Source organism: Callospermophilus lateralis, chromosome 6 (assembly GCF_048772815.1).
Source record: "Callospermophilus lateralis isolate mCalLat2 chromosome 6, mCalLat2.hap1, whole genome shotgun sequence".
NCBI lineage: Eukaryota > Metazoa > Chordata > Mammalia > Rodentia > Sciuridae > Callospermophilus > Callospermophilus lateralis.
Window position 1 is genome coordinate 139,542,216 of NC_135310.1, and position 15,845 is coordinate 139,558,060.

The 15,845-nt window shown below is 39.5% G+C and overlaps 1 protein-coding gene across 2 annotated transcripts; it reads right to left on the reverse strand.

The window, feature by feature from the left end:
- Positions 1 to 227: 227 nt before the first annotated feature.
- On the reverse strand, positions 228 to 10,800 carry LOC143400891 (serpin B9-like). Of its 2 annotated transcripts, XM_076857854.1 has the most exons (7): positions 10,600 to 10,800; positions 10,511 to 10,517; positions 4,589 to 4,701; positions 3,873 to 3,990; positions 2,359 to 2,501; positions 1,334 to 1,489; positions 228 to 632 (listed from the first exon to the last, which is right to left on the reverse strand). In XM_076857854.1, exons 1-7 carry the CDS (start codon positions 10,798 to 10,800, stop codon positions 228 to 230), a joined length of 1,143 nt encoding a protein of 380 aa, XP_076713969.1. The 2 variants fall into 2 exon arrangements, with proteins under 2 accessions (XP_076713969.1, XP_076713968.1); XM_076857853.1 differs by lacking the exon at positions 10,511 to 10,517 and having other exon boundaries at positions 4,589 to 4,726; positions 10,633 to 10,800.
- Positions 10,801 to 15,845: the final 5,045 nt, after the last annotated feature.

The window sequence follows — 15,845 nt, forward strand, 5'->3', positions numbered from 1 at the left end:
ACAGTCTATTGGCCATGACCTAGTTCTGTGGTACAAATGAGTGGGCAGTATGGGGACAGCTGAGTGTGGTGCATCATTAGATCACACTGGCAAGTTGTTCAGAAGGCTTAGGACCCTGCCCTCATTTTTCTACTTGGTGTTCACCTAAAGGCCCATCCTTGTGAACTGTAAAGGGAATTGGGGGACATGGAAAGATGGAAATTCTCCATGGAGGGGAATTACAACCCTTAGGGACATGAGAACCTGCCACAGAACAGAAGAGTGTTGGTTCTGTTATGCCTGATGAAGAAAAGGAAGGGGTGGTCAGCATGGAATGTTGGTGCACATGTTATACAGTCAAAGATTGTGTCAATATCTATAGCTGCTGCAGCCTCAGTGCCTTCTTCATTCACCTCCACGACACTCTTGTGCACAACTTTGGATAGACACAGGTCTGTCTCAGTTGACATTGCAGACAAGTTAGCCTGGCCTTGTTGGAAGGCATCAACCATTCCCAAATGCTGAAGCACAGACTCCATGTTGTAATCCCCCTGCAGTTTAAATCTTGGAAAGAGACCTTTTACTTCAATATTCTGCAAAGAGGCTGCCTTGGTCCATGCTGTGAATTTCTCAAAAGTAAGATTATTTTCCACCTGAAAGACCAGAATCACAAGTTCATATTCAGACTATGGCACATATCTAAGGACACACAGACATTTCCTTGAACATTCCATGTTGGCTGCCCACACAGGATGGGTAGCTCCTTCAGCTCCCCAGAAGCTTATGAGAGCTCTGACTTGTCCACCACCCCACGTGCAATCCCATATGTGATTTCCCTGCAGGAAGACTGTGGCTGCCCCTCCTTATCCATCCACTAGCAAACCATGTTTATTTGTGAAAAGCCTCTAGATGAGTCAGTGGTGCTTTTCTAATGGTATTTATTGGTTTGAAGGAGGCTTAGTTTTAACACAATGAACCATTGCTAGCAAGCAAAAGAGACTGGGAAAAGGAAGGGCTCTCAGTGTGAGCCTCCCCAGGACAGGGACATCTGTCTAAGGTGGAATGTGGCACTGTTTGTGGAAACTCATCCTCACAGTTAGGGACCTGGAGAGAGGGAAAGCCCATGGGAGCTGCTCTGCTCACAGAGACCCTTTAGGTCATCACAGTGCACTGCCATCATTGAGAGGATGGTTGACTCTCTTGCAATAGGGATCATACCACAAGGAAGCAAGGAGGACAGGGCTGGGCCATTTGAGCTGTCTGGTTTGAAATACTGGGAAAGAAGGCACAGGGTGTACCCAATTCTTCCCATGGAAATTCTGAGTTCAAAGGAGTGCAGCCCCTCCCGACTCACCACACTGAGGTCCACGTCCTCATCTGGGAGCAGGATGATCATGCTCAGTGTCTTGCCAGCATAAGGCAGCTCCAACACCTGTGTCTGGGCCTCACTGATGTAGATGAAGTTAAAATTGGCTTTCTGACACATCATCTGCACTGGCCTTTTATCTCTCTGAGAGAAATGACCACAAGAGCACAGCATTTAAAACAGTATGAAAAGGGACAAAAACCTCTCAACTCTTCTGTGGTCCAGCACTGCTATAAATTAATAAATAGTTATCTGAAACATGTCTTATAAATAAGGGGAGGAGCTTAATGCACACAAGCTTCCTTATTGCATCACATTGTATTTTAAGGGATTAGAGAATTTAGCAAAGTATTCTAATATCTATTTTAATTAGTTTTGTCTCATAGTTGACTAAGGCCTTTGCTACTCAGGTTTAATGATACAATACGGTGGATGCTGAATCTATAATAAGTTATGATTAACAATAATTCAAATGCAAGATTTTTTTTAAAAATATTTTTTAGTTGTAGTTGGACACAATACCTTTATTTTATTTTATTTATTTTTATGTGGTCCTGTGAATCAAACCCAGCGACTTGCACATACTACATGACCACTCTAGTACTGAGCCACAGTGGTTTGATGTTTGAATCAGTTCCTAAATTCTGATTTAGAAAGTGTGTTGTCACACTCCCTGTTTGCACCCTGTTTTGTGTCTGACACATATATATATATATAACTTCTTTTTGCTTTCTATGTAAGCAACTTGTGTCTATAGGAAGATGTTTGTGTCCAGAATGAGATGAAACCAATACATGTATGAGACTTCATCAGAAGCAGTTAGAGTGCTAATAGGATGTAAACCATAATACAGAGGAAGTATTACTTATTTGTAGCCTTTTTTTCAATGAGTTTAAATTCATTAAATGAGATAATTTTGAAATTATTAATTAATCACTTATACATTTACAAAGTTAATTTTTTAATTTAATTTCTTCATCAGACTAGCATAATTTTTGAAAGTCTCTCCTTACCTGGTTTATTTTGAAAGGCCTTACTTCTGTGCATGATTTGTCAAATGGCTTGTCCCATGTTCCTTGGAAGTAGATGGCATTGACAAGAAGCAGCTTGACCTGCTCATCAATCGAGTTCATTGGTAACAACTCTGGAATTTTACCTTTCAAGACAAGCACAAAATCTATCAGTTGCCTTTTCTGAATCCTTAGTGAATAATCATGATACGATGTCTTGGAGATCCAAACATTCTGTTTTCAAATGTGCTGAGTTTGGATGATATGTATAAAAGTTAAAAATCTTAGCATGACTGGTATTCATGATGACAGACACTGGAAAAGTCACCAAGTTGAAGACAGTGAAAGACTTCTATGTCACTGGAGGAAAGCAGGTTGGTAAAAAGCAGAAACTTGACACCAGGTTGGAGAAGACAAGCAGCAAAGGAGAGAGGGGCTGGCTGATATTACCTGTTGTAGGTAAGAGCAGAGTCAGGTCTAAGGCCCTGTGGTCAGGCCCAGTTCTAACATTGTATAGCTACCTGACAATATTCCTGGGGCAGATAGAATTGAATAGCTCCAGAGCAGGGACATAAGGTGTTTCTGGAAACTACAGAAGAGATATTATGATTTCATCCTCCTGGCATCTGGAATCCCTGGAACAGATAATGATTTGGGTAGGTGAAGGTATGTCCTTCTTTCCCTGTATATCAAGTGGTATGTTTCCAAGGAACTAAGAGCATCCCTGCTAATTTGCTGCCTCTAGAGGGGACAAGAAGAAAAGATTCCAAGAAGAAATAGTGGAATGCACTACCTCTATTTTTTACTATCTCATTTGTTAGCAGAAATAGGGATGTTCCTAGTGGTGTGTAAGTGCCTGGTTTGTTCAAACATCAAACCATTATTGATCTTGAGGACTAAAGCTAGAACTTGTCACACTCTAAAACAGAAATGAGTATGTTTTAACCTCATAAGCAGGGTGTTTTCAATCGTGGAATGGATCAGCCCCAATAGAGGCTCTATAGTTGACTAAGTCTACTCTTCTCAAGTCTGATGAAGGTCACTTAAATGAGAGATAGAAAAAAAGAAGTAGGAGAAGTCATCTTAACATGTAAAAGTTGGAGAAATGAAGTCCAAACTGACCCCAGGAAAAGGAGAGCCAAGGGCATGACTTGGAAGATCTGGCCATTGATCTGTTCCCATAGATGAGAGTCACCTGCTGTGTGTACAATACAGGCCAGTGACATGTAAAGTATTATATGGGAAATCTGACTCACAAGTTTCTGTTAACACTTGCATCAGCCACTCTGGCCCTGGGAAAACAGACAGCATTAATCCTCTTGTTTTGAAAACCTGAGCACTGATCAGATCTTCTGTGAGCCACTAGGTTCACAGGCACCAAGAGGCTCAGCCGGGCAACCTTGCTCTGATGGTTCTGCAACATGAGTGACATTAGCAGTGAGGAGGAGAGGTAGAGGAGAGAGGAGAGGAGAACAGAGGTGGGGTGGGAGGAGAGGGAAATAACTTATAATTCTGACCTTTTGTCTCTTTTGAGACCCAAGTATTTATATGCTCCCTGGACTTCTCTGTAGCTTCAGCAAAGGACAGCAGCTCCAGCTCCCCATGATAGAACCGAAGACAAGACTCCTTAAATGTCTTTGGAGAGAAATAGTTCAGGTGGCCATGTTGCTCAATAAAATGACAGTGAGCTTCAAATCATTCTGAATGCTACCTTTAGGCTCTTCTTAAAATTAAAAACATGATCAAATCTTAAGCTACTTGTTGGTGAAAAATTTTAGTTTGTAAGTGGATATTTTCTGAGCCCTGAAAAACCAGAGATAATAAATGAAATTTGAGACATTGCCTAAATTGAAATAATATAAGTTATGATTGTAGAATTGGGGTCTTTACTAAAAATAGTTTACTGTGAGTTTCTCAAGTTCTCTAGAATATTGTTGTTCTTTTTTTTTGTTGTTGTTGTTTTTGCTCATTTTTTCAGTACTGGGGATTGAGCCCAGGGCCTTGAGCAGGCTAGGCAAATGCTGTACCACTGGGCTATGTCCCAAGGCAGTTTTTCATTTTGTTTTTGAGACAAGGGTGTCACTAGGTTGCCCAAGCTGGCCACTACCTCTCCATCCTCTTGCTATAGCCTCCCAAATGTGTTATCCTGCCTGGTCTCTAGGGTCTCTCTTCTGGGTTGTATATCACCAGGTATTTTAAATACAACTTTTATTGTTCTGCCGACTCAACTTACTGAGAGGAAATCACAAGTCTTCTCTCCAAAGAGCCTGTTGGCTGTTGTAAGCAAGTAGTTTGACCCAGGGTTGTTCACTTGGGTCAGAAGTGTCTGGAAGCCCTTATGGATGTCTTCCTCTGTGTTTAAAGACATTGCCTAAGAAGGAAAGCAAGAAAACCCTCTCAGTTTTGATCTTGATCTCCACAAGAATTTGCAAGTTTTTTTTCTCAAATACTGCATAAATTTATCCTTTGAGAGGAAGTTGATTGACATTGAGAAGTGACACTGGTGGGATAGGTGGAGAGAGGGGCCAGGAAACTGCTGAGTAAAAAAGATACGGGTTTTGCATGACACAGAGCTCTCTGCATAGTTTATAGATGAACAATAGAAAAAAATGAAAGGGGCAAGAGAGGTTCAGAAAAGGGACTATTGTTAAGTCCTGCATCCCACGGACACCATAAATTTGTCAGAATTAGAGAATAACTTGCCTCTATTTATGAACAAATTAATGCAGTTCAAACATTAAAATAACTTGCCTCTATTTATTTATAAAGAAGATGCAGTTCAAAAAACTAAAAATCCAAACAAAAATTTGGACAGGAATGCAATCATCATCATAATATTTAAAAGGAAATAAGAGTAAAAAATGAGCAATATGATTAATAAGAATAAATCAGTTCTTGAACAGTACCCTGTACTAAAGGACCATTCAACCAAAGGAGAAACTAAAACAAATCAAAACCCAGAAATAAATAAAAATGACAGGAAACACAAATCATATATCAATAATAATCCTGAATGTTAATGGTCTAAACCCATCAATGGAAAGACGTAGATTGGCAGATTGGATTAAAAAGCAAGCCCCAACAATACACTGTCCTCAAGAGATTCACCTTATGGATAAAGATCCACAGGCTGAAGGTGAAAGGATGGGAACAAAAAACTTATCACTCATGGATTGCATAAAGAAGCAGGGGTTTCCATTCTCATTTCAGATAATTATGGCATTTTCCAGTAAATGGATGGAGTTGGATAACATCATGATAGGCAAAACAATCCAATCCCCCAAAAATCAAAGTTTGAATGTTTTCTCTAATATGAAGATGCCAATTCACAATAAGGCAGGGGGCACTAGAGAAGAATAGTGTTACCTTAGGTTATGTAGAGGGAAGTGATGGGAGGGAGGGGATTGGATGTGGGGATAGGAAAGATAGTAGAATAAAACAGACATTATTACTTTATGTATATATGTGACTGCATAACGAATATGATTCTACAACATTTACACTCAGAAAAATGAGAAATTACATCCCATCTATGTATGCTATATCAAAGTGAATAAATGCATTCTACTGTCATGTATAATTAAAACAAATTAAAAATTAATTAAAAAATAAAATACTCAGTACCCTAGAGAAAGATAATATATGTATATTACATCATACTTTATATTTCAATAAAGGTGTCATATTACATCACAAGAAGAGTTTCATTTGACTCTGAAATACACAAATGACACAATTTATATTCAATAACATTAGTGATGGAAATATAAAATCAACAACACTACAAATAAAATACCAACAACATGGAAATTAACCTACTAACTAATTATTAAAAACAATTTCTAAAGAAATAACTCTCCTTAGATGCAAAAATCCTCAATAAAATTCTGGAAAATCGTATACAAAAACATATCAAAAAGATCGTGCACCATGATCAAGTAGGATTCATCCCTGGGATGCAAGGCTGGTTCAATATACAAAAATCAATAAACGTTATTCACCACATCAATAGACTTAAAGATAAGAACCATATGATCATCTGGATAGATGCAGAAAAAGCATTTAACAAAGTACAGCATCCCTTTATGTTCAAAACCTTAGAAAAACTAGGGATAACAGGAACTTACCTCAACATTGTAAAAGCTATATATGCAAAGCCTCAGGCTAGCATCATTCTAAATGGAAAAAAAAAAACTGAAGGCATTCCCTCTAAATTCTGGAACAAGACAGGGATGCCCTCTCTCACCACTTCTATTCAATACAGTTCTCAAAATACTGGCCAGAGCAATTAGACAGACAAAAGAAATTAAAGGCATTAAGATAGGAAAAGAAGAACTTAAATTATCACTATTTGTGGATGATATGATCCTATACCTAGAAGGCACAAAAGGGTCTACAAAGAAACTACTAGAGCTAATAAATGAATTCAGCAAAGTGGCAGGATATAAAATCAACACGCATAAATCAAAAGCATTCTTGTATATCAGTGACAAATCTTCTGAACTGGAAATGAAGAAAGCCACTCCATTCACAATATCCTCAAAAAAAATAAAATACTTGGGAATCAACCTAACAAAAGAGGTGAAAGATTCATACAATGAAAACTACAGAACCCTAAAGAGAGAAATAGAAGAAGATCTTAGAAGATGGAAAAATATACCCTGTTCATGGATAGGCAGAACTAACATCATCAAAATGGTGATTTTACCAAAAGTTCTCTATAGGTTCAATGCAATGCCAATCAAAATCCCAACAGCATTTCTTGTGGAAATAGATAAAGCAATCATGAAATTCATATGAAAAAATAAAAGACCCAGAATAGCAAAAGCAACTCTAAGCAGGAAGTGTGAATCAGGAGGTGCAGCGATACCAGATTTCAAACTGTACTACAAAGCAATAGTAACAAAAACAGCATGGTACTGGTACCAAAACAGGCGGGTGGACCAATGGTATAGAATAGAGGACACAGAAACCAATCCACAAAATTACAATTATCTTATATTCGATGAAGGGGCTAAAAGCATGCAATGGAGGAAGGATAGCATCTTCAACAAATGGTGCTGGGAAAACTGGAAATCCATATGCAACAAAATGAAACTGAATCCCCTCCTCTCGCCATGCACAAAGGTTAACTCAAAGTGGATCAAGGACCTTGATGTCAAATCAGAGACTATGTGTCTGATAGAAGAAAAAGTTGGTTCCGATCTACATATTGTGGGGTTGGGCTCCAAATTCCTTAATAGGACACCCATAGCACAAGAGTTAATAACAAGAATCAACAAATGGGACTTACTTAAACTAAAAAGTTTTTTCTCAGCAAGAGAAACAATAAGAGAGGTAAACAGGGAGCCTACATCATTGAAACAAATTTTTACTCCTCACACTTCAGATAGAGCCCTAATATCCAGAGTATACAAAGAACTCAAAAAATTAATAAGAAAACAAATAACCCAATCAACAAATGGGCCAAAGACCTGAACAGACACTTCTCAGCGGAGGATATACAATCAATCAACAAGTACATGAAAAAATGCTCACCATCTCTAACAGTCAGAGAAATGCAAATCAAAACTACCCTAAGATACCATCTCACTCCAGTAAGATTGGCAGCCATTATGAAGTCAAACAACAACAAGTGCTGGAGAAGATGTGGGGAAAAGGGTACACTTGTACATTGCTGGTGGGACTGCAAATTGGTGCCGCCAATATGGAAAGCAGTATGGAGATTCCTGGGAAAGCTGGGAATGGAACCACCATTTGACCCAGCTATTGCCCTTCTCGGACTATTCCCTGAAGACCTTAAAAGAGTGTACTACAAGGATACTGCCACATCGATGTTCATAGTAGCACAATTCACAATAGCTAGACTGTGGAACCAACCCTGATGCCCCTCAATAGATGAATGAATAAAAAAACTGTGGCATTTATACACAATGGAGTACTACACAGCACTAAGAAATGACAAAATCATGGAATTTTCAGGGAAATGGATGGCATTAGAGCAGATTATGCTAAGTGAAGCTAGCCAATCCCTAAAAAACAAATGCCAAATGTCTTCTTTGCTATAATGAGAGCAACTAAGAACAGAGCAGGGAGGAAGAGCAGGAGGAAAAGATTAACATTAAACAGAGTCATGAGGTGGGAGGGAAAGGGAGAGAAAAGGGAAATTGCATGGAAATGGAAAGAGACCCTCATTGTTATACAAAATTACATATAAGAGGTTGTGAGGGGAATGGGAAAAAAATAAGGAGAGAAATGAATTACAGTAGATGGGGTAGAGAGAGAAGATGGGAGGGGAGGGGAGGGGGGATAGTAGAGGATAGGAAAGGTAGCAGAATACAACAGTTACTATTATGGCATTATGTAAAAATGTGGATGTGTAACCAATGTGATTCTGCAACCTTTGTAATGTTTTGAATAACCAATAAAAAAAGAAATAACTATCCTATGTATCAATCAAATAACTAACATCTTGTCTATTTTCATCTTTAGGATTACTCAGCACTAGCTTTTGACATTGTATAAATAAGTGACAGAACTGCACAATTTTGGGACGCAATCTTAAATGACAGTATTGAAAAAAGCTACAAAACTAATTTTTCTAGAATTTGTAAAATTACTTCCATTTCCCAAATAATAAATTTAACAACGTTTATTTTCTCAGTCTTCCAGTTGGTCAACACACCTGATTGCTTTGGTAAATATTAGCCAGAAAATAACAAGAAAAGGCTAATCACCTGGTAAAGATGTACAACCAAATTGCCAAATCTTTGTATCAGCTGAATTGCCCTCTACTGGACTATATAAGGCATTCAGCTAAGAGGTCAGTGAGACTTGGTTTGACAAGTTAATTCAACAGAAAATAATGTAAACATCTTATATTCCACACAAACTGAAGTTTCCTGAATAAGTTAAAAACAAAAAGAGAAACCTTTTAGTAAATTAATTTTTACCATGAAAGAAATTGGCACAATGTCAATTGCAATCATTTTGAAAAGTGGTAATACAGGTTTATGTAGTTTTAGTCTTTTCAACCTTGGAGGCAGATCTGGAACAACAGTAGTAACAGGCAGGAGCAACAGGCATAATGTAATGGCAATCTTTCAGTAATATTTGTGTATTAACATACTCATATTTTTGTTAGTCTATTCACTCTACAGATATCTTCTTATGCATAAACATGAGTCACAGTGGACACATGCTAAGTAGCTCATATCTGTTAAGTCTCTTTTCACAACAAGCATTAGATCTTCTTGGAACCGTTTCCTCTGTGAAACACCATTTTGAGTAGCAGTTGTTTTTCCTCTGTGGCTCATGTCCAGGCCTGAGATTTGCAGTACTGTAGGACCAGTTTACCATCACTGCCCAAACATCCCTCATCTGGGGGAGGAGCAAAGGACTGATTCCCATAATGAACACTGTTCCAAGGCCACAAGTTTAAGGAACGTCTTGATGAAGTGAATGAGTCCTTGCATGGTTAAGGTTCTCTCTACAACTCACATTTTGTTTTCATGATAGGGGTGCCCCACAGCATTTAGTAGGATGTCCATTTTTACATTGGTGCCAATTTTATATATTGTCAGGCTCTTCTCCCTGACAAGACTGAATCTGAAGGAGGGGGCTCTGGAGTGGCTGTATCTGGGGAGACATCTGTAAGTCCTTCATGCCAGAAGCAGCAGTTGAAGAGAGCTTCCACACAGATGTTGACAATTCTCAATAAGGTAAACACTAAAAATGTTTCCCCTCTTCTAAAGAACGATTCTCAACAATTATTTAATTTAGAAAATAATATGAATGTTGTATTACTACACCATATAATTTGATAAAAAATAACTTAGCACAATCAATTATCTTAATATTACAAAGGAAATAATGATATAACAAAACTCTCAACGCACAATTTTAGAAAAGGGTGAGAAAAAATCCTGAGGAGTTTAGAGAAAAACACAAATGCCAATGAGTCCAAGACTTGATCCTTTCAAAAAAATCATACATATCTACCCAACATAGACAGACATCAGCAATTGTAAGAGAAAATTTACAAATACAAGAAAGTTATAAATGAAAAAGAGATTACACAGTAAACCCTGCAAGCATGGCCCACACATCTCACTGGAGGAAACTGCTCAGCTCTCTCCCTCCCTTCCTCCTGTACCCCCTCCCTGAAATGGTCCAGGCTCACCCCTCCTTCCTCAAATGTTCTGGAAAAACTCAAGGAGGAGATAGGAGACAAACCTTGCAGACCAGTCCCTCTTTATCGGTGATAGGAAAGCTTACCTGAGCCATCTGGACCTTGGTGTTCCCCTTTGCCCCCAGGAGCACCATGGCCAAGGCAGAGGAGATGCTCAGGGGAGAAAAAAACACATTTTGTGAAGGTCTGTCTTGACACAGCATCTTCAAAACCTGGATGGCAAAGGTGCCATTTGCTTTTGAAAGAGAATCCATGATGCAGGGTCTGGGGGCAAAGAAGACAGAGAAACACAATGAAATGGGGCTGAGGACACTGTGTGTGGTCTCTGCTTGGCTTTCATTTTTCTTGTGAATTCAGAAAATTTCTGAGCACCAGCGAAAGCCATGGGAGCAGATTAGATACGTGAGGAAGGGGCTGGTGTCTGTAGAACATCAAACTGTCTAGGAAAGCAAGAGCAGAAAAGCATGCAGAGGAGAACAGAAGTTTACAGGTCAAATCAAGAAGAGTGAGTAGTCAAAGCCAGAGCAAGGAGGTGCTACTTGAAGCCAGAGACAGTGGATTTAAACACCATGGGGCAGCTCTATGCAGTGAGAGCCTCCCTCACCAGAGGAGGGCCTTAGATCTTGGAAAACCTCCCTGACTCCTTCCCATTTCTCAAAGATCCCCCCAAACCCATGTCCAAGCCTGCCTCAGCCCCCTCCCAAGTCATTCTATCCCACTCCACTTCTCCAGCCCCTGTGATCCTGTGCATACTACAAACCACATGCTTCCTCTGCAGAGCCTCTGACCTCCCTGACCTGAGATCCCCAGTACCATCAGCCCCTGCTCACTAAAATGCAAATCAAGTGGGCTGGGGAGCCTCAGAACATAGGCTCCCTCCATCAGGAACCCAGATGGATAGACACACAGAATACTTAAAGGAAAGTGCTATCTTGATACTATGACCTCACCCTTAAGTCTCCAGTGGCCATAGCGAGAATCTCAAAATGTGTTTTGTAAATGGCATCCCACCTGCCTGGCCCCATCCCTTGATGCTGTCCACCTCTGTCACAGCCTCCACCTCTATCCCCCCTGACCCCCCATATTACCTCTGAGCCTTGGCAAAGAGTGATATCCAACTAAAACACAGCCTACTCCATCCCTGTCAGCAGACTCCAATCACTCCCTCCTCCCTCCTTTGCTCAACACCAGGAGACCTCTGATATCCTAGTCTAGAGCTCCCACCTCCCCCCAACCTGACTCATCCCTCCTTATTATAATTCCTTGTCTCATTGATTGTTGGACCCACAAGACTGGCTGCTCTCCTCAGGAAAATTGCCTGGCATCCTGATTCTAAGCACCTGCAAACATGCCCAGGAAACAACAAGAGCTCCATCAAGTAGGGAGAAATCTCAGATAAATAAAGGGTGCTCTGGTTTTGAACTGGATACTAGAGATTTTAAAAGCACAGAGAAAGGTAAGGCTCTATAAGGAGAGAAGAGAGGTGTAAAAATAAGGCCAGTAGGTGGGAGTGGTGTTGGAGCATGAACACCCACTATGTTGAGGTCCAGGGCCAGCCAGGGGCAGCCGAGAGGCAAGCAGAGAAGCCAGGAGGCTGTGCAGCATCTTTGCCTTCTTGAAGTCTCTCTCCCCTTCTCTGAGACCAGCCTAAGTGAGATCCCTCTATACCACTGACCCCCATGATCTCCCAAGAAGCTGTTTCTAAACACAGCAATGACACTGACTTTTTAGATTGTCTTTTCTCATCTCAGCCTCTGGCATCCCTTCTCCCAGTGGTGGCCTGGGGTTTCTAAAACTTGCTTTGGTCCACTGTCACTTCAGCCCCTGCACAGAGAGGTCCTCACCTGCCACCTTCCACACAGTCTCTCCCTCAGGTCTCAGTGCTGCTAGCCTGGACTGACTTCTGAATCACAGGAGGAGGATCTACAGCTGTGCCTCTGGGGCCTCTGCACTCCCAGAGGCCTTTTATCAGGCCTGTTTGGCTGTGGGAATTCCTGCCTTCCAATCAGCAAGTCACTGCCCCAGGGAAGAAATCCAGTGTGAGCTGGGTTATGGCAGGGGATTGGGTCTTCTCCCTGCCCAGAGATAGGTCACTAATCCTCTTGCTCTTGCTCCTCTAGCCTGGCCGCTGTCACCCACTGGTTTCCATTGGAACACCAAGGGAGACACTGGGGTAGACTTGGACAAAGCATGTTTTCTAGAGGATTCTGAAAGTGAAAGCACTCTGAAACTGACAACCAAAGGCAGGCTGCAAAGTCCCCTGGGAAAAATACAGTGGGAACTGGGGAAGGATACAAAATCTACAACTCTGGGCTTCCCTGCTGATACAAAGCAAAGACAGAATGACAGGCTCAGATTTTAAGGAAGGAAAGTCCTATATGTCTGTATTCTGAGCCTCCTGCCTGATGCAAAGGAAGGATTCAGATTTAGGACACCTGTGTTCTCTATGAGGGTGCCAGAATGTATCTGTTTCCCTTATATGCTGTTGGTGGGAATGCAAATTAGCTCCACCACTATGGAAAATGGTAAGGAGTTTCTTCAGGAACTAAAGGTAGTGCTACCTACCACATGATCCAGTTATACCACTCTTCTCTGTGTACCTGTGAAGGAATCAAAGTCAGCATAGTACAGACACAGCTGCATACCCATGTTTGTCCCAGCACTTGTCACAAAAGCCAAGTTATGGAATCAGCCTAGGTGCCTATTAGCATATAAATTTATCAAAAGAAAAATGTAGTAAGTATATGTATACAGCAGAGTTTTATTTAGCCATAAAAAGGAAGGAAATGTGATTTGCAGGAAAATGGATGAAACTTGAAAACATCATGTTAAGCAAAATAAATCTCAGAAAAACAAGTATCTCATGTTTTCTTTCATATGTGAAATCTAGAGAATAATAAAAAGTGACATAAAATTTGAAGATGAACTAATTGGGAAGATAACAGAGAGGGAAAAGTACAAGGGGGACAAGAATGTGTTACAGGTAGGGTGGATTCAGTTAGAGTACTTTGCATGCATGTATGAAATTGCTACAATTAAATTATTTTTTGCATAATTACTATGCACTCATAATTATTTAAAAACAAATTTTAAAAAATGTTGTTTCCATGGGCTGTGTATATAATTTAGTGGTAGTGTGCTTGCCTCATATGTGCAAGGTCCTGGGTTAATCCCCAGCACCACAAAAATAAAAATAAAAATTTTGTTTTCCAGTTTCTTCACCACTCATTATTACCAGTCTGGTACTCTCATAGAGAACATAAGTGTCCTAAATCTGAGCAGCTGAGCTCTTTTCCAACTTCTTGTGCTTAGGCTGTGGAACTGGTTTATAAGCAGTCCTACTTCTCATGGGCAATGTGACAGAAACAGAGACTGAATCAAAATGGCTCAGGACCTCAAGTGTGTCCATCAGCCGATAACTGTCTTTTTTCAAATTAATGAAAATTAGTTTTCTCTCCTGAGTGCCTGAATTAGGGTGAGGCAAAACATTTATCAGGCACACTTTCTTAGGTGGTAACCCTACATTTACATGACCCTGAGGATAAGTGCTTTAAAAATTTTTCACTGAAGGTGCCATGCCATTTTGTAAAATAACACCTATATTTTCTGGCACATGCCTATAATCCCAGCAGCTAGGGAGGCAGAGGTAGGAGGATCTAAAGTTAGAACCCAGCCTCAGCCAGTTAGCAAGACCCCGATTCAATTAGAAAATGAAAATGTCTGGGGATGCAGTTCAGTGGTTAGGTGTCTCTGGCTTTATTCCTTGTATACAAAAATAAATAAATGAATAAACAAGCAATTAAACAGATAAATAATGCTTGTTAAAAGGTGAATATGCATACCATAATATTGATAAGAGAAGGAATCTGAGACATTCTAAATACAGTTACCAGCAGGATGGAGGAAAGAAAGATAAAAGTTTAACTGATAGTTTCAAGGTAAACCAAAAAATAAATAAATAAATAACTGCAGTGTATTTCTTTCCCATGTTTTTAAGATCAGCCATCCTGATAAAATTTTATTGTGTTTATAGACTCAACCAACCAAGAGGCTACAGAAACATGTCTCTACTGACTCTCTTCCTATCCCAGGTCATATCCCTCTTCTCTCTATCCATTGTAGATTTAATGAAAGTAATATTTACCTCCTGCTCCCAGGATTTTTATGACAAAATATCCTTAGATCCAATGGACATTTGTAGCTGCTACATGGTAATGCTATTAGAGACTTAGGGAATTTGCCCTAGGACCAGGCTAGCAACGTGCACAGCTTGATAAACTCATGTATTTCAGAGATTTCTCCATCTCAAAATTATGGTTTAACAATATTCACCCCTTTAAATCCTACAATTCAGGATATTCACAGAACTGTACAACTGTCACCACTGAGTCCAGAACATTTGCATCACTTCAAAAACAAATGCGATAATCATTTATAATTATTCTGCATTCCCTCCTCCCTCTTCCCCAAGCTCTGGCAATGACTAATCCATATTTTTCTCTATGTATTTGCCTATTGAGAGCATTTCATATAAGTAATCATACAATATGAGGTATTTTGCTTATTTCCTTCTTTTACTAACCTGATATTTTCAAGGTTTATCCTCGTTGGTTCAAGGTATGGGCATTTATCACTTTTCGTGTTGGAAAAATATCCATAATAATATTGAGTGCATATATGTTCATTTTTAAATTTCATCATTTGGTAGGCAGTGAGTCCTTTCCATCATCTTTCTGTTAAGAATAATGTTGTTTTGAACATTTGTGTAAAATTTTTGTGTAGACATATTTTCTTGAATTTACCTTGAATATAGACCTAAGTATGAAATTTCTTGTTCATATGATAACTCTGCATTTAACTTCCAGTGGAAATACCAAACTAATTTGCAAAACAACTGCACAAATCTAAATGCCCACTAGGAATGAGAGTTTCAATTTCTTCATGATATTGTCTGTTGCTATTCTAATGGGCATGATGAGATGTTTCACTAAAGCTTTCACAATTGTATTTCCCTGAAGCATCATGATATCTAGATTCTTCTCAGGTTCTTATTGGTCTATTAAATATCCTTCTCAAAGAAATGCCCATTCAAATGCTTTTGCCTAGTTTTAATTTGGGTTAGTATTTAATTTACTACTGAGCTTTTGAACACCAAATTTTTAACTACAGGAGTTCTGGTTACTTCCTAATCTCAGGGTGAGTTCTAAATTTTCCCAGGGTTAAAATATTTATCCACTATGTAACATGTCAGATGACTGACTACCATCTCTGTGAGACAGAAACTGATGGACCCATTTTT

What these genes read in the sequence shown, in the direction of transcription:
- LOC143400891 (XM_076857854.1), bottom strand. Translation starts at nt 10,800, where the DNA reads ATGGATTCTCTTTCAAAAGCAAATGGCACCTTTGCCATCCAGGTTTTG. An exon ending in GGTCTCAAAAGAGACAAAAG is followed by an intron (nt 2,502 to 3,872) that starts GTCAGAATTATA and finishes TTGTCTTGAAAG; the next exon opens with GTAAAATTCCAGAGTTGTTA. An exon ending in AGGACGTGGACCTCAGTGTG is followed by an intron (nt 633 to 1,333) that starts GTGAGTCGGGAG and finishes CTGGTCTTTCAG; the next exon opens with GTGGAAAATAATCTTACTTT.